Source organism: Vidua chalybeata, chromosome 2, assembly GCF_026979565.1.
Source record: "Vidua chalybeata isolate OUT-0048 chromosome 2, bVidCha1 merged haplotype, whole genome shotgun sequence".
Lineage (NCBI taxonomy): Eukaryota > Metazoa > Chordata > Aves > Passeriformes > Viduidae > Vidua > Vidua chalybeata.
This window is the reverse complement of record NC_071531.1, coordinates 69,988,838-70,009,321: the sequence shown is the minus strand read 5'-3', so window position 1 is coordinate 70,009,321 and position 20,484 is coordinate 69,988,838. Positions and strand designations below refer to the sequence as shown.

The following is a 20,484-nucleotide window of genomic DNA, read 5'->3' as shown; positions in this document are numbered from 1 at the left end:
GCCCCCTGTGTTTCCTTTTTTCCCCCTGGCTGTTAGTTTATCCAAATTCTACAGCAGACCAGTTCCTAGTTACCAGCAGTTCTGTGAGCAAAGCAGACACAGTGACCACACACACAATCCTGTTGCTTCACACAGATATATGTATGGGCATAGATATACGGTATATACACATGGATTTTTTTTTAATATATATATATATATATAAAATAACACCTTGTTTATAAAGCGACATTTAATTGCCACTGGTTCCCTTCCCGCCCCACAAAAACAATAGTATACAAAATATAAAATATTTTAAATATTTATAAACGTCGCAAGAAAAAAATAGAACTGTACGAAAATATTTTTTTTTTCTGAGGTTCCCTCCCTGCCCTGTGGGATGAGGAAGAGAAGGGGTACACGTCTGGCCAGCCTAGTGTGCCTTGAGTCCATAGTTGTTAAGTGGGTAGGAGTATGCCCTGCCTAATACTATCCGGTCCCGGAGGAGCTTAAATAAGACATAATAGTTGCAGAAAAGGATGAGGGCCATGGAGAGGGTGTGGTTCCACTTCTCTGAGCGCAGCAGGGAGTAGAGCTGGTAGCAGACCACACTGCCTTCGATGAGAATCAGCAGGTTGAGCAGCCGTAAGGGACGGTGAAAGAGGAACTGCAGGGAAAGAGTTAAGAACAAGAGATTTCTGTCATTTGTTGCTGGGTTGAAGTGATGAGGAATATGGACATAAAGCTGTCAGGGACCACTGCTGGGCAGAAGCAATGCTTGTACTCCAGCCACCATTAGCTGCTGCTTAGGGAAAACAGTAAGAAAAAAGGCATGTAGAAGTGGCATTTTGCTCGAGAAGGGGAAGCGGGTGAAATAAACCTATGGGCCTGCTGACACGCTTTCCCATTTCCCTGAAAGGGAAATTCCTATTCCTCTCCGGGGAATACCACTGCCTGATGGGAGAGCTGTGTCACCTCAGCCGTGGTTCCCATCTTGCCCAGAGGTCACTGGAAGACAGAATGGGAAAGCCCCCTGCTGCCAACATGTATTTTGCTTAGCAGCACCAGCCTGTCATGGAACACTGAATGCTCTCCTGCACAGTCTGCTCTGCTGCAGCTGGGTTTGAGCCTCTCCTCCTTCCCACAGTCATAAGGCACCAAGCAAGAGAAGAGATACTTGCATAAAAGCGGGCGTGGGACACGTCTGAAGGCACTGCTACGTTGTAAGGCCCAACTGCTTTATACAGGCACCGGCTCCGTCGCACCAGAACTCCCTGTGGCCATATTGTGTTTTCTGACCAGCTGTGGGGAAACAATGCCAGAATGTTACCATCTGTGCTCCCAACCCCCTGAATGAGGGTTCACGGGAATGGACTGCATCTTGAAAAATACCAAAGCCTCTGCCATAAAGACATGTCCTAGCCCCCACTGGAAAAGCACAGAGGGTTGATCACAAGCCCATTCAATGGACTCAAAGTAATATGAACAAATGGCTCCCAGTGCAAGAACCTTGTCCACTGCAGTGGAGGGGGCCACCCCCTGCCTCTGCTGAAGATACTCTCCAGTGGCCAAGAAGAATCTCAGCATTTCTTTCTGTGAAGGAACCAGCAGTGACTGGAGGAGCTCAGACAGCTCTCTAGAGCAGCCATTTCTGTTTTGGGTGAACAAGGAGTTCACTTAAGAGTTCAGGGGAATGCAACACACTCAAGAGTTGCAGGGGAGTGGAGACACATCCTCCGTAGATAAACTGCTGGTATTTGCTCATCCACGAGAACATCTCAGCCCCTTGCTAGGCATGCCAAGCCCTGCCCACCCCCACACTCACATGTGCTGTGGGGCATTGCTGTAGGAGCCGTGTTCTAGTTTCTGCCACTTGCCGAGGTGGGCAGCAGACCTGTGGAGCAGGTCACAGTACTTGGGAGGCAGCAGCTGCGTGGTGAGCATGACAAAGGCATTGATCCACACCATGATGAGGTGCTCGCAGGACCAGCGCATGTCATAGTACTGGGTGCTCTGCGAAGAGACCAGACAAGAACTTGGCACCACTGTCACAAAGCAGAAGGAGGAATGACAAGGGACATACTGCATGTGCATCCAGCAGACTCACACCACATGTTATAGGCATGCGCTTTTGGACCGGTGATTTCGGAGGGTTACAGCTTAGGAGGCACTCAAGGCTCCCTTCTCCTTGAGCTGCAGGAGAAAGGGCAGGGGATGATGCTGCAGCTGGTGCATCTCCTCCTCCAGCAGCAGGTAACAAGGCAGTTTGCTTGCCACAGAACTGCCCCAGGAACACCAATTGCACCAAGACTACTACATGGATTGTGGAGCCCTGCCCATTTCTCTGCACGAACTGGAACTTATTCAAGTTGGAGAAATGACAGATGAAAAAATATAACCCCCACACTGACTAGAGGTTCTTGGATTTAGTTTGCCAAGCATCCTAGTTGGCTGTAACAGGCTGACCACCAAAGCCTCTGATCCAAGCACTCAAAAGCCACGATGTTGGATCTGAGATGGGTAACAAGAGGTTCTCTTTTCTAGGAAGAACACAGCTATCCATCTGCCTAGGACAGGGGGTGGGAGAAGGGGAGTTAGTAAGTGGGGTGATGGGACTAGAGGTGCATCACATTTATGGCAATACCTATCTGCCAACCAGGAGCAGTACTAGTGCACTCCGGATGCAGCCATGCTCCACTATCCGGGCTGCCAAAGGGGAGACAGAGAAAAGGGGAATTAACCAGGAATCTGGCCTGGCAGTTCACACAACATTCAGAAGGAGACAGTGGGCAGGGGCACAGAGAGAGCCAGGTAACAGCTACCTTCACAAAGCACAGTGGCAGGAATGCCACGTAGTAGGCACTGAAGAGAGAGTTGAAGAGAACTTCCTTGATCCTGCGGTTGAAGTCTGCTTTTAGGCACTCCACCTCATTGCGGATGAGATCTGGGGAAAGTGGGCAGCTGTGGGTGGGGATAGACGTAGGATTATTGAACTGTTCTCTCAGGGATTCCCACAGAAGCGAGAAGAAGTCTTTGACCAGGCTGCTGACAGCTGAAGCCCCATCATCTGCCACCTGGTCCTGTACCAAGTAACCACAGTCTGCAGGTAGAGGCTGTGCTCTGCTGTCCTGGTGGAAGCAGCACAGAGGGACATAGACACCAAACCTGTCATGAAGGAAAGAAAAAATGGCTGTAATAATAGCCATCCCAACAGGGAGCAGGGGGCACCTCCCCAGCAGATACAGGCCCTGACAAGAGTGATAGCATATAGGAACCCCCACTCCAGAAGCTAACAGCCAACTCTTCTCCCCAGGAAAAGGCCAGAGGCTGCAACTTCAACACCTGTGCAGAGAACTTTTTTAAAATCCCATTTGTAGAACCAACAATCCCAAAGGCTCAGTTTTCAAGTGGCAGTAAAGGCCCCTCACACTAACAGCAGCTGAGGCAATTTACTTCATCAGCTTGGTGCCACCTCCTCACACCATCCCCACGCCACTCCTGCTTCCTTTTTAATCCTAAATTGAGGAGACATTACAGCCAACAGTCTGCTTCCCACGGTGGCTCATGGCACCCCCAAGCAGCTGTGTCCTCCCTGCCCAGAAAGTTCAAAGTGGTGTCACTCACGGGTAGCCCAGGAAGAGAAGGTTGAGAACAGAATGGCTGCGGAAGAGGTTGACCAGAGTCCAGCACAGCACCCATCCACAGAGGGTGAGCAGCACCAGGCGCACCATGTAGCGCATCAGTGACGTTGCGCCCACCTGAGAGGCCTGCAAATGGAGAGGAAACACTCAGCAGTCCTGAAACAACCAGTGCTAGAAGATGAGCACAAGGGATGCCTGTGGAGGAGCAGCAGGGAGAGGGGTGCCCAGAGGTACTAGGAGAGGGATCTTCCTCTCAGAAGCAGGAAACTGATTATCTTACAAACATAAATGCCTTTAATGATTGACAGGATCCAAAATATTCAAATAATCACAACTTGTGGGGCATGACTAAAATAGGACCTCTGAAGAAAAAATTCAGAGCTGCAAAGTAGAAAAATATTTTTGCTTAAGTCCCTTATTGCTCTGATCATAGTCCAGTATGACCTGAAACTCATTTCCTCTTTTTCTTTTCTTTAGAAGAATCTGGTCTCAGCACTGTGAAAAGTCACAGTTCGCAGCTGAGGGAAGAGAAGATGTGCACCTTGTCAATCCCAAACCCAGATTTCCATAATTTAGCTCTATTGGATGTGCAGGCTGCAGTGTAGTGAGGAGGAAAGAAAGAAAGCCCGATCCAATCTCCAGAGGAGAGAAGAAAATGGAACTATGAAAAGATTCTTAAGGGTTAGAGCCAATACATAGGATGCTCAAGAACCTATGTGGAAGATTTCAATGCAGAGATTTCAGTCTATGGCAAGTCTTACAGAGTATGTGACCATAAATGAAAATGGAAGGAATTAGTTGAAAATAGACCTTCAGAGTTCCCGCCTTCTCCACTTATCTATTCAACAGGACATAACTGTTCCTTTATTTAATTTACTTATTTTTAAACACTGCTTAGTTGCTTAGCCTAGAGTTGTATTAACCATTTCAGTGGACAAAACTTCTATTTTCCTGAAAATGACCTTTCACAGAGACCTAATTTGGCCTGGTTCTGCTCCCACAGACACAGAGAAGGTCTCAAAATCTGTGGTAACATGACCAGAGTCTGAGTTACTGAGTAACCAGGACTGGAAAAGCAGTTCTACCAGTATTCCTGTTTCACTTCAGTGTAGTCAGACATCCTCCTCCTGACCCTTCCCCCTCTAAGCTCCTGTTCCTTCTTGTCTTGGCCAACCTCCCTGTTTGCCTTTTTGCTACCTGACTTGCAATTCTCTCGGCCACTTCTCCAGCATGAGATAGTGGGGTACAGTATTGTACTGCAGAGATAAATAAGCAAGTGGGACCATTTAATCTCCTCCTAGATGCAGAGCCAACAGAGCTACCCAATACTACAGGACATGACTGGTCTCAAAGAGAAAACTCCAAGGCAGAAGGGCATCCCTAAAATCTTAGTCCTTCACACCCACACTCTTCTGAGGGAAGAAACCTTCCAACCTGCAGAATTTTTTTAGGCCATGGATGACCATGTTCTACAGCAAGTTCTACAGGCAGGAGAGGGAACAGTGAGAATGTTACCTCAGAGATAATGGCCCACACCAGCCTCCGTGCCAGCATCACTGTGATGAACGCCGCCAGGTGGTAGTCAATGAGGTGAAAATTCTGAAGGAGGAAAGAAAAAAGGTTTTCACCAGGAAAAGGGACTCTGAAACCACCAAGATGGGGTGGCACTAGAAAGCTGGCTGCTGGAGAGTACATTAGGACCTCACATAAGCATTCTCCAAATCTCTCTATTAGGGATGAAGGAAAAGCAATAAACATTAGCAACACAGGAACATCTCCAGAAGCAAGATCTCCTCCACAGGGAGATTCCTTCCCATGGAGAGGTTTCCACAGAAAACAAAACAAACCCACCATTCAGGCAGGTATTTTGGGGGTCAAAGGGACATCTAGAACCAGAATCCTACCGTGAATAACAGGTTGCAGGTTGTCCACCAAAAAGCTCCTGAACAACCAGACAAAGGGCAGCCAAACCAGAGTCCAGAGTGAGCACAGCAGCTCACTTTCCCTCTTGGTCTCAAAAATGGTCTGTAGCAACCAGTGCTTCCTGATGAAACCAAGCTGATCTGAGAAACCTCATCTTCATTGCCCATGAAGTTCTCTAGCTGCATCAAGTTAGACACAGCTCTTACAGCTTTTCAGTGAAGCCATCCAACATATTCCAGCCAGAAGAGTTAGTGGACTCTGAATACTGCTGGTTTTGGTACTTCAAGGACATTTTGGGTAAAAAAGAATGCTTGAGTTGTGATGGGAATAACCAAACAATCATTAAATCCTGCCGGGTAGGGAGCCCCAAACAGAATGCTTTTACTTCTAAGCCAGCACGGCAGAGCTGAGCAGGAGGCTGGTGACTGGAACACCAGCACCACCTGTCGGTACAGGTAACTAAGGGACCACCTCGTGCTTCCAAGCAGCCTTTAGGACACGGTTCCAGCTGCACAGGCTGGCTTTGCTCACTGAGGCTCACTGGCTCACAGGCAGCTTATTGGGACAGCAAGAACACTGAAACCAAGGAGGCTGAGAGCTTTACATAAGCTGAGGATCTGACCCCCTCACCAACTGTGCTGCTGACCTGCTGTGGGATCCTAAGAAAAATCTGCACATCTTCCTTCTCTCAGGCTCTGTTGTTTTGACTGGCAAGGGGCACTCACAGCATGAGACAGCTCCTGGAGTCTCAACTCTGTGTCAAACCCTTGGGGCTAGCTAGACCATACAAACATGTGCAAGAAATTTCCCCTGAAGGAGTCCTGCTGACTCCTCTCTCCTGCCATGTCTTTTCTCCCCTGTAAAATGGGGGATGACATGGCCCTGACTGATGGGGGTGCATGTGAACTCTCACTGACTCCCTTAATGTCAAATGCTTGGTGATTCCTGGACTGAAGAAGCATGAAAAGAAGCTGTGTAATGAAAAAGCCCAAGTGATGGCACTTGCTGGGGAACTCACCAGTGAGGTGCAGGAAGCAGGGTGATTGTATGGGTACCACCAGACAGTCTTGTAGATGTTGATGTACTGAATGAAGAGGGCTACCAGAAGGTAGATGAAGAACAGGAATTCAAAGAGAAGGCTCCCATCCAATGGCAGTTCAGGGATCCGGCAGTGACGCACAGGCTCTGGAGTAATCAGTGCTGTGATCGGAGGCGCCGACAGGCTGATGGCACTACCGTTCCTGAAGTAGATGGACATCACTTACTTGGTAAACATTCTACATAATCTCTGATATTTTCCAGAATAGAGTGCTTGAGGTTGTGATTTTGAGACTGGGCATTACTAGGGGAGAGGTGACAGCAGTCTTGCATTCCTATTTCTGACATGAGGCTGGTGGTGAGCTCCATCATCTTAGCTCAGACAAAACCTTTATCCAGAATTTTTCTGGATGACAGCTTGATCTGTCAGAAGTGCTGTGACATGCCCAGCAATATTTCAGGAAACTTGCAGACTGAGGAGCAGAAATACAGAGCAAAAGTCATTAAGGACTCTGTGCTACACCCAACATTTAATACTGGCTCTTTCCACCCATCACCAGGACATAACAGTAGCACCCAGCCTCCTTCTCCAGCACGGCAAAGTGCCCATTGTCTTTCTGTTCATAGTTCCTCTTTTAAAAAGAGGAGTAACTAAAAATGGAATGGAGTAGTTCAGCCACTTCCTAGAGGCTAACCTCTCAAGTCTTCTCACACTTCCTTCTTTTCTAGCTTTCAGAGGAGGCTAGGACAATTAAAAGCTCTGGCATACTGAACTGGTGGAGGAACTATGCTATGTCTGACTGAAACCAGATAAGCCACGCTCTCCCAGGACCCTGGGGCCCTGACTCCACAGTCTCGACAGTTATTTCCTTCTCAAGAAGCTCAAACTGTGCTATCTGTCCCTCTGCCCCTGACAGAAGTCTGTAAAGGCCAAAGCTAAGTGGCTTGGATTGCTCTACTCTGTCAGAATGAACCTATACCAGGGCCCCAGCATGCAGCAAATAGCTTCTCTAGACTGCCAACTTTTTATGGAAAGAAGTAATGCTCGGCCTTTCAGTTTTTATACCAAATGTGGTAATCTCAATGTCACAGCATCTATGTGTTCCTGTTTCAGCCCCCAACTTCCCCAGAAAATGCAGGTCATCTTTACCAACTATGAGAATTAGTTTCATCTGCAACCAGCAGGTCTAAAACAATATGGACATCCTCCTGCCCTGCCTTTCTATAATGTAGGAGGAGGAGTCACAGCTGTACTCTGACATGTCACACTAATTCCCCAGGGCAGTGAAGGCAAGTGAGCAAGACAAGGACTCATCATTTGCTAGGACTCATTGCTCTGGAAACTGCTTCAGGAAAGACAAGTGGAGCATTGTGTGATTTCCACCGCTGGCTCTTGTGACCAAACTGAGTGGTGAAGTGGGGCTGAGACCACTGCCACAATCCCCTCCATGGGGCTGGTTTTAATGTTTTCATGTTTTAATGCATGAAGTCAAAAGAGGGGCTCCAGAAGGAAGCAAGTACCACAGCAGAGCTGAGAAGAGAAGCTGGAAGAGGTTTGTCACGCAGGACTTGTTCCCTTTTGGATGAGCCATCTCATAATGCCACAGTGGAGGGCTCAAGGTTCCCCTCTCCCAGTCCCTCACTTTCACCACAAAGCTATGCTCCCACACAGGGTTCAGGGTGGATCAAGGCTCCTTGCTTTCAGCGCTGTCCTAGCCACAAATGTCTCAACAACCTTCCCTTTGTCCTCACCTGTTTCTCAAACCAGTACCGTTTCCACAGCTCCCACCAACCAGAGTCTGGAGAGAAGGCAAAGCTGAACGGCTTAGCTGCTGCCGGCTGGGTCCCCTCCTTCCACCGGGCATGACCAGGAACCAGTCCACTTCCAGTGCCTCCAGCAGGCTGTGCCCTGACACCCAGACAACGATTCAAAAGCCTTCCCAAATCTGCAAAGGAGGCAGAAACATCACTTAAGCTTTAAACTGCTGGTCACACTCACCCAGTTCACGCTCCAGCCAAGCAAAATCATGCAGAAGGAAGTCATGCATTCAAAGCCCTGTGGGACAGCCATCACCACTCTAAACCACTGTGCCACTTCAATGGCAGCAGGTCAGTGTCTGCTTGCACACCCAGAATGAACACCACTGACACTGTGTCTCTAAAAAGGGGTTGCTCACATTAGCCGTCAATGACTGACAGCACTTATTGCTGGCTGGAAAGCACCACTGAGCATCTCCAGAGCTGGAAACAGCACAAACATGTGCTTTATTTCAAAGGCAAACCTGGGAAGAGCCCTCTCCATGTTGTGGTTGAGCTACTAGAGCTTCACAGCTCTTTTTAGGCACCCTGCACATTACTTGCCAGGCTCTGATGCTGGTAGGTAATTCAGACACCCTCTGGCAGAACTATGAATAGACAAACTGGTGTCTTTGAAGGAAACTGCATTGTTCAGCTCCCTTCTGTGCTAAGAATGCCCAAATGACACCAAGGTAATACATCCATTTAAAAGTGGGTTTAATTAGCAAAGAATGCAGCAAAACACGCATGTATGCATGTACTTCAAATGCACATATGGGCAATCTCATAACTCAGCCCTGAAAAGAAAAATAATTCAGAAGCAAATTTGTACATATTTATGTACCTATTTGTTTTTAATGACACACTTGAATCTATCGAATCCTTAAAATAAACTAGTAAGATAGAGGCTGGGCAACTCAGAATATCAGAAACAATAGTGTAATTTCTGGCACAGATTTTATCACTTCCCATACAATTTTTCTTCTATTTCACTGGTCTCCCACGTGACACTGCAAGGATTTTGGCAGTCAGGAAAGTTTCCAATGGAAACACAGCAGACATAAGGGAGTGAAGGATTGAACTGGAGTGCACGTGTGCTGTACAGGAACAAGACACCAAGTGAGCATCTCACTACAAGGACTTCGGTGTGTCTGTGTGCCTGGAGTCTGAATCAGCGTCCCTTTTGGAAAAATATCACAGTCAGAACCAACCCAGGGGCCAAAAAAGCACACCCACCTTCTGTGGGAAGGGAAACACTAGATGCAGCTTTGAAATGTACAGATGGAACCTATGGTCTATTTATAATTCAGTCATCACCTCCTTTAAAATCCTGAGAAATCACAGCTGGCAGAAACGCCAGAAGTTTTCTCAGTGAGTCACAGGACTGTCACCATGAACATAGTGTGCAGGAGTAATTCTCTAAAAAAGTCCCTCAAAGAATTGCCCTTTGTATTAAAATTTCCCATCCTTCATCTCTACTCCGATAAACAATTGTCATGATTGAAACCAGGATACCAATTCTCAAACTTTCAACAAAAATCAAGATGTTTCAAAGGATGAATGCCTTCTGCATACCCACACGAAAGTCAGCTGGAATAATCAAACCAAACCAAACCCAAAAAACCACACCGAAAAACAGAGATCCAGGAGAGAGAGGAAAAAAATTAAAAGGAGATATGAAAATGCACGAAAGGCAAGCAAACATTGGAGAATTTTGAGTTTGAGGTAAATAGTGTGTTTTGGCAGACTTTAATACTCTCGTATCTCCAACAGCAACACCACAGAGACTGAAGCCTTCCTTACCTTTCTTGTCAAGGGAGCCTTTTCAGACAATTTTCCTTAGGATGTTCTAGAGTTTTATTTGGAAATATTTATATTTCAGGAATTAAATATAAACAAGAACATTCTCCTGCATGTGTAAGATGAGCAGGGGCAGCAACAAACAATGCAGAATTCACTTAAGGCATTCAGACACTTTTGATAAACAACTAAAGTGAAGGAAAAAAATGAGGAAAAACCCCCAAAAAGAACAAACTTGAAAGCAGTTTTAAGCCAAATTTAGCTACAACAGTGCCTGTGGTAGCTGAAACAATTGGTCTGATTTGACCTACAGGATATTTATGATAATGGATGCAATATGTTGGTGGTCTAATTAGTGCTATTAACAGTGGAAGGTATTTTATACCACATTCAATAATTCATGTAAATAATTTAACAGGTCTCATTAGTATCACCCCATTAGTATGCCTCACATGCTCGCCAATACAGACACTTGGACATGAAGTAATCACAATTCCAGCCCCTGGCTTTACAAACCAGTAAAATGCAGGTTTCTACCAGTAAAAACAACTGCCCATGGAAAGAAGCCATCCTTAATGTCAGTGCACATATTCTAAATGCATTTGAATAAGCCTTTTCACGGTGATTCATGAACATATAGACTGGGCAGTTCCTCAAGCCAAGCTTTAAATAACTTTACTGGAGTTAGATCAAATTAGGTAGGCATTTGTTGGAGAAAAATCTGCCTAAGAACCATTCCTTTTTTTGTTTGCTTTTACTTTGTAAAACTAGCCATGCAAAACTGAAGCTCCACAGATAAAGCTAAACAAAGCAGTGAGATTACAGATCAGATTGTCTCTAAGTCTGCTTTCCTTGGCCTTGAACCAATCAACAGCTCTCCTTTTTGAGGAGAAAGGTATGGGGGAAAGTGTTTTTATAGCTTCCAATTAATAAACAAAGGCATGATTCTACTTTGAAAACGAGAAAAAAGGTGTCCATAAACCCCTTACTCCAACATATAATATTACAAGTCATATTAAGTATTAACGAAGAGTCCACCCTGCTCCATTCTCTGTTTGCATTTCCCAACCCATCAGTGATCTTATTTTATAGAGTCATGCAGAAAAAGTGAGTAATGAAAGATACAAGCTTTTCCTGACAAGACTCTTCAGTCCATTAATGTGATTCCACACTGTTCTTTCCAGTTCACCTACAATTTCCCTCAAAAAATAAGTGACATGCTTGTAGTCCCTTCATCCTCAAATCCTCAGAACCAATATTACCTAGCCTCCAAGATCTCTCTGAGGCAGATGTGGGCATCATCAAAAACACACAGGAAGAATCTGGAGAGCAGCTACACAAGAGCAGTGATCTTGCCCATGCACAGGGAATAGATGAGGGTATGGACAGCTCTTGGGTCCTAGGGCAGACCATGCTTCAAGACAGAGACAAAACTTTAATTTGTGACACAGTTACAAGAAAATCCAGAAACAGAAGGCATCTGATGCTCTGATTTCCAGTTCCCGCTTTTAGGACCACAGAAAGCACTTGGTAATTTTTTTTTCTGTGCCACAATACCCTTCCTGCCCATCAGCTCCACAGCTATCCTGATGAGGCACGATCGTGGCAGGATCAAGGCAGGCAAGAACCACAGCTGTGTGCAAGACTTTACTGCTACAAAGCTAGGCAGACTAATTACTCACCAATTCAGAGGTGAAACAGTGTGCAGCCCTGTCCTGCTCACCAAGGCCCATCACTCAGGATCATGTTTCTGCAGCAGCAGCTGCCCAAACAGCTCTTTCAAGAGGCAAATCAGCAGAGAGTCAGTGACTCATCAGAATGGAAAGTGTGCCTGTTCCCCATCTCTTTGCTGGAAATGCTACAAAGCTCAGTCAGTTATTTTGATGGTATTAACATTTTTTAATTGAAGAAAACTCCGAGCCTCTCCAGTCCTGTTGGGAACCTTGCTGCACAGAGACATGAGAACTCTCAGAGGCTGGAAAACATTCAAGTGGCTCTCCTTGGCTCCACAAGTCCTACCACCAGTTACTCACAAGAGCAGAAAGGGAAACGTGGCCATCTTCACTTGGTGCAACGTGGCACAAGAAGACCACAGGTCTCTCACTGCAACTCACCATCTCAATTAAAGCGACCTTCTTCCTGCTGAAGAAGCATATGACAGCTGGGGGTGAAGCAACACATGGCCTCTGTAGTGAGGGACTCTCTCTGCCTCCTCCACAGCAACACAGTCACTCCTTTCCATTCAGGATGTCTGTGCTTTATGGAAACACACCTGCCACGGCTGCAGCACTCCCTGGCAGGGAAGCGCAGACAGCCACCCCCGCGACACGGCTGCAGAGCACTGGCACAAAGCACAATTAGTTTCTGAAACTGAAAATGCTCTCTTGGTTGCTAATGTCCTCAACTCAACTCACTGCAGCTGGTCAGCCTAACCCTAAACTTGCAGTTGTCCAGCAATCCTAATATCTTTGCAAATTATCACACAAGTTTTCCTTTGAACTTTGAGAGTCCTAGTTACTATCGGTTATTTTTACTTCCTTTTAGTGTGAATCTCTTATTTATTTATTTAAATTAAAATAAAAACCAACCAAAGCAAAACCAAAATCCCATTTTGACAGCTGGAAAAAGAGACACAAAGCTAGTAATTGACTCACCCAATATAACACCAAAAAGAAACAAAATTACCAGAAAGCCAAGGAACAGGGATGGTCGCACCCCAGCCTTGGTCACAAGGCCACCTTGTCAGCACCCTCACATCTGCCACACCGGAAGCCACAAAGACACCCAACTTCTGTGAAAGCCCCAACTGGTCTGGGAATAAAATAAGCATTTGGTTGTTGCAAGGGAGGAAACAACCGACTGGTTATCAGATGGAAAGCTAAATATTTGGCTTGCACAGAGCTACCCCAGTGCTAAGTCAACACAACCTTTCAACTCCGGCTGGATCCAAAGGCACACACCCGCCACCTGGCCCAGAGCTGGGAGGCAAAACCGGTTAGGAGGGAGGTCTCCAAGTCAGCACATTTTCCAAGCCCTCATGCCATACAGAGCGATGGATTAATATGGGGATTTGGCACAGAGACAGACAGAAACCCCCCTGAAGTGCAGCCCAAACACCATCCAACAGGAGAGCTGGGTGGGGAATCATCACTGTCAGGTGGTACACCAGTAAGACTAATTTTTGCTCAGTGACTAATAACCTCCTCTGTAAAAACAAAACCAACCCATCAAGACCATGTCAGTGTAGGCTTTTCTGATACAGCACAACTCTGGCTGAAGAGGCTCCATCTATCAGTCCTCTACACAGATGCCAAAACCAAAGGGTCGAAGTAGCAAGATTATGGCAAGCATTAACAAACAGCATATATACTGTATGACTTACTTCTAGTGTTTTCACCAAGGAAGACTAGAGCTAAGCAGAAAGCTAAGTGGGAAAAATAGAAATTTTAGCTTAAGACAAGGGGAAGGCAGCACCTGCCATTTGTAGCTGCCACAGTACTTCAAATACCCACATACAAAAATGGGAATCGGAAAGCAAAGTTTTTCAGGAAAAGCCTCTCAAAGTTAAAGTGCAGTAAGCTCAGTCAGCGCATTTGGCAGGAATGTCAAGGTATAGGACATAGATTTAAGTTCTTAATACTCCAGATAAACAAAATCATCCAAGATACTGAAAAAGCCATTTTTAAAAACAGAGAAATCCTATAAATTCCCTAAAAATCCCCTCAAAGACCTTGCTTTAGGGGGTGCAAGGAAGAAATCTCCAGAAGTATGCAGGCAACAGTGTCCTCTTCAGAATATAGGTGAGTTCAGGTTTTTGTGAATTGGAGGAAAGTTGAGACACACACTAAGTGCTCTAAACAAACCTCTGGCAAGTACAAGAACAAAGCCACAATTCCTGGTGTAATAAAACAGTATTACCTTATATTACCATATCATTACCTTGTGCAGCTAACTGCTGCAGCAGGTCAAAACAAACAGCTTAGGAAAATTTCAATGAATGACTGTAATAATTTTATGAATGAAGACAAGAGAATTTATATTCCAAAAGGAAGTAAAAAAAAAAAAAAAAACAAACAAAATAAAGCCACAATGCAAGACCCTCAAGGCTCAGCAGCTCCAAGTGGCCAATAACACTCCTCACCAAGCCAACAAGTATTACACAGCTAGCAGCAAGACATTAACATTTTCTTTGGCTTCTTCTGATGTATACAGCAACACTCACAGCCAAATACTGGATCTGGGAATAAAGAAAACATTGGCTTCTTGTGTGAGAACAACACAGAATTACAAAGCTGAGCTTTTCCAGCAGCAGAGGGAAATGCAGGCCTGACCAGTTGGGTCACAGTCTATTTCAGTCCTAGAGTTCCCATGCTTCTGAATTGTCTGGGGAAAGGGACATCAAGCCCAGCCTCATCCAGAGTGAGAGGCCCAAACTAAAGAGCTAGAATTACTGAGCCAGACAGTTCTCTGAGTATGTAACAACACAGAAGTTTTAACTCCAACTCCACATTACTGATAGAAACTGAAGCTCTGTTTAGAAGGGGACACTGGCTGGGAAGTGAAACACAAGGGCAGTGTTTCAGCAGACACAACACAGGCAAAGCTATCAAAGCTGGCCGGCAACGCAATTTATCAACACACACTCACTCCTAAGTACATCTTGCACCAGAGCTCTTCAGTAAACATTACGCACAGCCACAGCTCTGCTAAAACACAGCTACAGATCACTCTCCATCTTACCATGCCAAGTGCAGTAACTGGGAAAGTCAGGGAATTTTAGGTATGGCCACTGAATTTTTTTTCCCAAGATACCAAGGCAAATGCACAACAAAACAGATCACTACTGATGGGGGAAAAAGAAGGAAAAAAAATAGAAGATGCTCATGCTTTAAGAGCCCATCTTAAAATTCTCCATCAAGCAGGCCACCAAAATAGGCATTCTCCCCCCAGCCTTGAACACAAACCTGCAGTCTAATGGCCTGAGCACAGGCCAGGATATCTCTTGCTTTTTAATCTTTCCTCTTCAACTGACTTCCAGGAAACTTGTTTTACCAATACAGACCTCAGTATCCTTATCCAAAACAGGATAAACTGTTCAGCAAGTACTTCTCCTCCCAAGGGTCTCTGTATGTAGTAGTGGATATTTTTTACAGTATTATTTTAGCACTTTAGAAAAGCTTTTTTAAAACAAACAGAAGCCGCTTTCCTGCTGGTTTTGTTCCTCTGCCAATCCCTATGTTTAATTTAATGGAGATCAGCCATGATGACAAATCATGGGGAGTCACTAGTATTTTTCTATTTTGTCCTCAAATAGCTAAAAATAAGGCAGGCATCTGCCATCTGTAGCAATGAGCTTGAACGCATGAAGAAGAACACAAGTTAAAAACCACTTCCTTGAGCCTTACACCAAGTCATCACACTGGGATTCACAGCAGAAAGTATCAGCAAGACAATGTTTTGCACATCCCTGACACTGCAGAAAAGCAACAATATTGCAGGGAATTTAAAACAAATTGGAATTTCTATAAATCATAAATGTGCATTAAAATATAAACCACATATGAGAATGCATCAATTCTCCTCTATTTGCCTCTTAAACAACAAGTTCAGGTGATATAAATACTCCCCACAAAACAATAATTCTTCAATTCAACCTCCATGACTTTGGTAGGCAGGACTCAGAGCTTTGTATGACTGTTTACAAAGCAACTAACCCAGCAGATTGAGAAAATGCAATAGGATACATTAATCCCTGGCATAATTAATTATACTGAGACTAATCCAGCTGCCTGAATCTGCATCCACGCTCCCTTATATGTATTTCTGGGCTGCAGATGTCTACTGATAATTTTGTTTTAAACCAACAATTCTAAACCTCCCCTAGGGATGCCACTGCACCCTGTCTTCCAGAACAGCTCTCCTGACCAGGCTGCATAATACCCACTTCTCACTAGAAGTCTCATTTTCACTTGCAATACCCAAAAAAGCCAAGAAAAGGTTGGAAATAACTCAGCAATGACAACAGATCCCAAAGAATGGCATGAAATCTTCCAGGATAGCTTGTGAAACTAATGAGCTATTTTCCCAAGTCACACAGCTACTACAGATTTACCTCTGATTTTAAAAATCCACCTGCTAATAGCTATGCCACTTGCCTAACTGTCATAGGGTTAGAAACAAATGGACTAAAGTTCCAATTTTAACTGCCACAAGGAAACTTCTTCATGATTCCACAGCATTTCATGATTCTGTGGCACAGGGAAAACACTAAGGAGCAGGATGGTCTCAAAATTGGTACTATCTTGTTGCTTTCCACCACATCCACCACATCCATCTTTAGCAACTGTAACTCTACTGAGGAGTACTGAGTGGCCCAACTGGTTTCTGAACTGAATGCTCATGGAAACTGGAAGCCACCTTAACACATTTCTAGCACATTTGCTCTTGGCTGTATTCTCAAACATCCAGATCTGGTGCCTAAAGAAAGAAAGAAGGTGTTAAGTTTTATGACAACCAGGTTTGAGTCAATCAGCATTACATATCCTTTCAGAGAAAGATTTGTGTTCAGTGCTACTCAGTTTCAAAACCAGCAGAAAGGTGTGGGGCTTCCCCTTCAAACACTACATACAGAAGTTAATTTTTTAATCAAAAATTTCAGACACTACATACAGAAGTTAATTTTTTAATCTAAAATTTCAGAACAAAGAGGAATGTCTGAACATTGCATAGACAAAAAAAAAATCATTAGGTCTGTCTGCTTTTGAGTACTACATAACAGTACACCTATATTGGCAATGTTACATCAGCATAAATGTTGCTAATATAGGCAGGCCAGCAAGATGATAATTGCTTTATTTCCTTAGCTACCACTGAATCTACTGTGGTAAATGCCATTAGTGTCTCTGAAAAACAAGCAATTCAGCAAAGTGCTAATCTGTATAATGCAAAAAGTCTTTATAAGAATTTATCATCTTACAAGCAGAATAGAAACATGCACTGCAAAGTAGGAAGCAAAATGTTTTATCCCTATTTTACAATCAGAAAGACTAAATATAAAAGCAAGAAATAAACCCCCTGCATTTTCAAAATTATTTATGATTTTGAATGCTCTGGTTGAGGCAGCATAGACACCTCTATTAGTAGGAATGTGGACACCCAGAGCTTCTGAAAGTCAGGTCTCAAATGCTGGCAAGTCTGCAAAGAGCAAGCCAGGAGGCACGCAGGTGTTCTATGGTCTTGAGATCAGGAGTACATGCTGACCATATGTCACTGTGTCACTGATATCACCTGAGCTTCTCTGTTGTTCCAAATAAATCAAAACTGGAAAACATTACCACTCGCTGTGCTGATTTGTACAGTAAAACCCGAGGCAAAGAAGCTCAAGAACAGAAACAAGGAGTAGCTGCATCTACACCTGAAGAACTTCCAGTCAGATAGGGGACAACAAGGAGCAGGTGAAGTTTCAACCCAAACCCCAGAGGGGTCAGCATTGCCTGGCTACACATCAGTGAGCCCAGATTTTACCAGCAGAGTATCATCCAAGCACCTTGGCTGAAGGAGTCTGCACTCCATGAGCTGCAGCTGCAAGGAGAAATGAATGTCAGAAACAGTCCAACAGCAGGAGTGCCAGGAGGTGAGCCATGGAGCAGACTGTGGGTTAAAAAGGGCTGATGTTCTCTGCCTTCAGCATGCTGTGAAACTGGAGCTGAGCCATTCCAATTCCAGCCCTGTACTACTGTATCCCTCTCCCAGAAAATCTGTTCTGATTACAGTGAGGTAACAGACAGAAGGGATGGTTACAGAAGGGATGCCTTGTCTCCAAAAATTTTGTAACTCACCCGTTTGTAACACAGACCTCTCATTTTTCCACTTACAGTCATAACAGACAACAGGGACATGAGGGGCCCCTTACTCACAATGGAAAGCATGCATGAGAGCAATCAGAGATTGCAAACAAAGCTGCCTCTGTTTCTGCTGTACGTTCACATGTTAAAATGATGCTGGAGTAGCGAAGCAGTTGCCTCACGTAATAGGGAAAATCATGTGCCCAACTGCTACCCTATATAAGGGAGAATGATTGATGCACTGTTTTCACTGCGGTACAAAAAAGAATAGCGACAGAAATGTGCACCCACGTCCATTCTGGAAACGGTACCTTATGGTGGGTTGGATTTGCCTCAGATGTTCATCTTCCACAGGACAATGCCCTTGCAGGACTGGTTACATAGGCATAGCGCTTTAAAAGCCCAAAGCGCACATTCCCGCGACCCCAGCCCAACTTTCGCGCGTTTAATCCTCAACTCTCCTACCACAGAGCACCCGGCTCCCAGCAACAAGCGCGGACCTCCTGCTTTAACCCAAACACAGCAGGAAATGTCTCAAAGGAGAAGCCCGGGACCAAATGCCGTAACTTACAAGCAGGACGGAACAAACCAGGCAGAAGCCTCCCCACCACTCACTCCCACACAGACACACACCAGGTTTCGGAGGGGGGCCCCGGCGGTCGCACCCTGCCGCCCGCCTGGGTCGCCGTGGCTTTCCCGGCGCGGTGCTGCCCGCGGGAGCGGCGGTGCCGGTACTCACACATCCAAGCGCGGGCGGCGGCGCGGCTCGGACATCAGCCGGCAGCGGGGTCCCCTCCGGCGGCAGCGGCCCGGCGGCGAGCCCCGGCCCCGGCAATCCCCGGACCGCCCGGGGCGAACGAGGCTGCGGCGACGGCCGTGGGAGCCCCGCGGAGCGTCCCTCCTCCCGCCGGGCAGACCCACTTCGCCGCTGCCCCGCGGCGGGGCAGGAGCAGGGGAAGGGCTAGGAGGAGAAGAGGAGACGGGCAGGCGGGTCCGGCCCCGGCGCGGCCCTGCAGAGCGCCGGCCACCCGGGAGACGTGGCAGTGAGGGCTGATGCTCTCATCACACGGCGACAGCGGCGGCGGCCCCTGCCGGCCCAGGGAGGGCAGGAGGCGCGGGGCGGGGCAGCGGCCGCACCGCGCCGCCATCTTGGTTGTGGCAGCCAGGGCTCCGGCGGTGCCGCCGGGCCGGCCTCGCTGCCGACGCTCCTCAGGGAGGTGCTCCGTCTCCTTGTTTGCTCCAGAATCACAGGTTCAAATAGATACAGAAAGATCCACACCGAATCACATAACCAATCAGGTTGGAAAAGACCTCTGAGATCGTGGAGACCAACCTATGACTGATCACCACATTGACAACCGGACCATGGCACTGAGAGCCACGTCCAGTCTTTTCCTTAAACACCTCCAGGGTCCCTGACTCCACCACCTCCTTGGACAGCCCATTCCAATGTCTAATCATCCTTTTAGTCGAAGAAATTCCTCCTAAAGTCCAATCCAAACCTCCTCTGGCACAGCTTAAGACTGTGTTCTCTTATCCCGTCGCTTGTTGTCTGGAAGAAGAGACCGAGAGAGTGATATAAGGTCCCCCCAAGCTTTCTCTTCTCCAGGCTAAACCACAGCTCCCTCAGCTGCTCCTCAGAGGACTCGTGCTCCAGACTGTTCACCAGCTCCATTGCCCTTCTCTGGACTCACTCCAGCATCTCAAAGCCTTTCTTGTAGTGAGGGGCCCAGAATTCAATACAGGACTTGAGATGTAGCCATGTTTTGCATCATGAGATGCCATTTAAAACAAAATTATAAAATCATAATTAACCGCTTCATTACAGCCAGCACATCTATTTATCCCTATAATAGTTCATTGCACTGCTGAATTTTTCCTGGAGGCTGGTGTGCAATAAGGTGTGTGATATCTACTCAACACTATGGTTTTGGCCCAGTTGTCTACAAGGTTGTTTTGGAAGAGTCCCATTGTGTAACACAGTTGCTTATGACCTACCAGGTCCCCACAAGACTTGCATTTCAAGGCCCAGGATAGTTTTCTGGGTGGTGGTATGGGGCCCAGAATATGTTTCCAGCCCTCCAGTAAGCCCATGGAGGATTTGTGGGAGTGTGATATATTCACTCTGCCAGGCCTCCTTGTATTTATATTTCAGCCACTGTCCTTCATAGTAGAGAGTCTTTAACCACTTGACTTGCTTAATTGCAGCATGCTGCAATTAACCTGTGTGATAGTGTCTATGGTCAAATATACCCCTCAATCCTATCCCGTCTATATTGCATATCTTTCTTGATGGCCTGAGGTGCCATGGGCCCACTGAGCTATAAATAATTCACCTTTATGTTGCCAATTCAGTGCCAGCTGAGCCACCTATTGGTTGTTTTGATGTTCTGCAGTGGCCCAACTTATGAGCACATGAGCATTTATGTGATGCTTGTTCCCATCCAGGTTCTCCACCCAGG

At 46.1% G+C, this 20,484-nt stretch overlaps 1 protein-coding gene and 1 long non-coding RNA gene across 2 annotated transcripts; one reads left to right on the top strand and one right to left on the bottom strand.

The window, feature by feature from the left end:
- Positions 1-117: 117 nt before the first annotated feature.
- TMEM39A (transmembrane protein 39A) lies at positions 118-19,071 on the bottom strand. Its single transcript, XM_053933697.1, has 9 exons — positions 18,762-19,071; positions 8,334-8,527; positions 6,562-6,784; positions 5,136-5,219; positions 3,604-3,746; positions 2,802-3,144; positions 1,805-1,992; positions 1,161-1,281; positions 118-646 (listed from the first exon to the last, which is right to left on the bottom strand). The coding sequence occupies exons 2-9, from the start codon at positions 8,444-8,446 to the stop codon at positions 413-415; spliced, it is 1,449 nt and encodes a 482-aa protein (XP_053789672.1). The 5' UTR covers positions 8,447-8,527; positions 18,762-19,071; the 3' UTR covers positions 118-412.
- LOC128783115 (uncharacterized) lies at positions 2,143-4,427 on the top strand. The gene is made up of 2 exons (XR_008429008.1): positions 2,143-2,232; positions 4,098-4,427. It is a non-coding gene; the product is annotated as an uncharacterized LOC128783115 (long non-coding RNA).
- Positions 19,072-20,484: the final 1,413 nt, after the last annotated feature.

Excerpts from the sequence above, each read along its gene's own strand:
- TMEM39A (XM_053933697.1), bottom strand. The coding sequence starts at position 8,446 with ATGCCCGGTGGAAGGAGGGGACCCAGCCGGCAGCAGCTAAGCCGTTCA. Across the intron at positions 3,145-3,603 it reads CTTCTCTTCCTGGGCTACCC|GTTTGGTGTCTATGTCCCTC; the intron begins GTGAGTGACACC and ends CCTTCATGACAG. Across the intron at positions 1,993-2,801 it reads TGCCACTGTGCTTTGTGAAG|AGCACCCAGTACTATGACAT; the intron begins GTAGCTGTTACC and ends GTCTCTTCGCAG.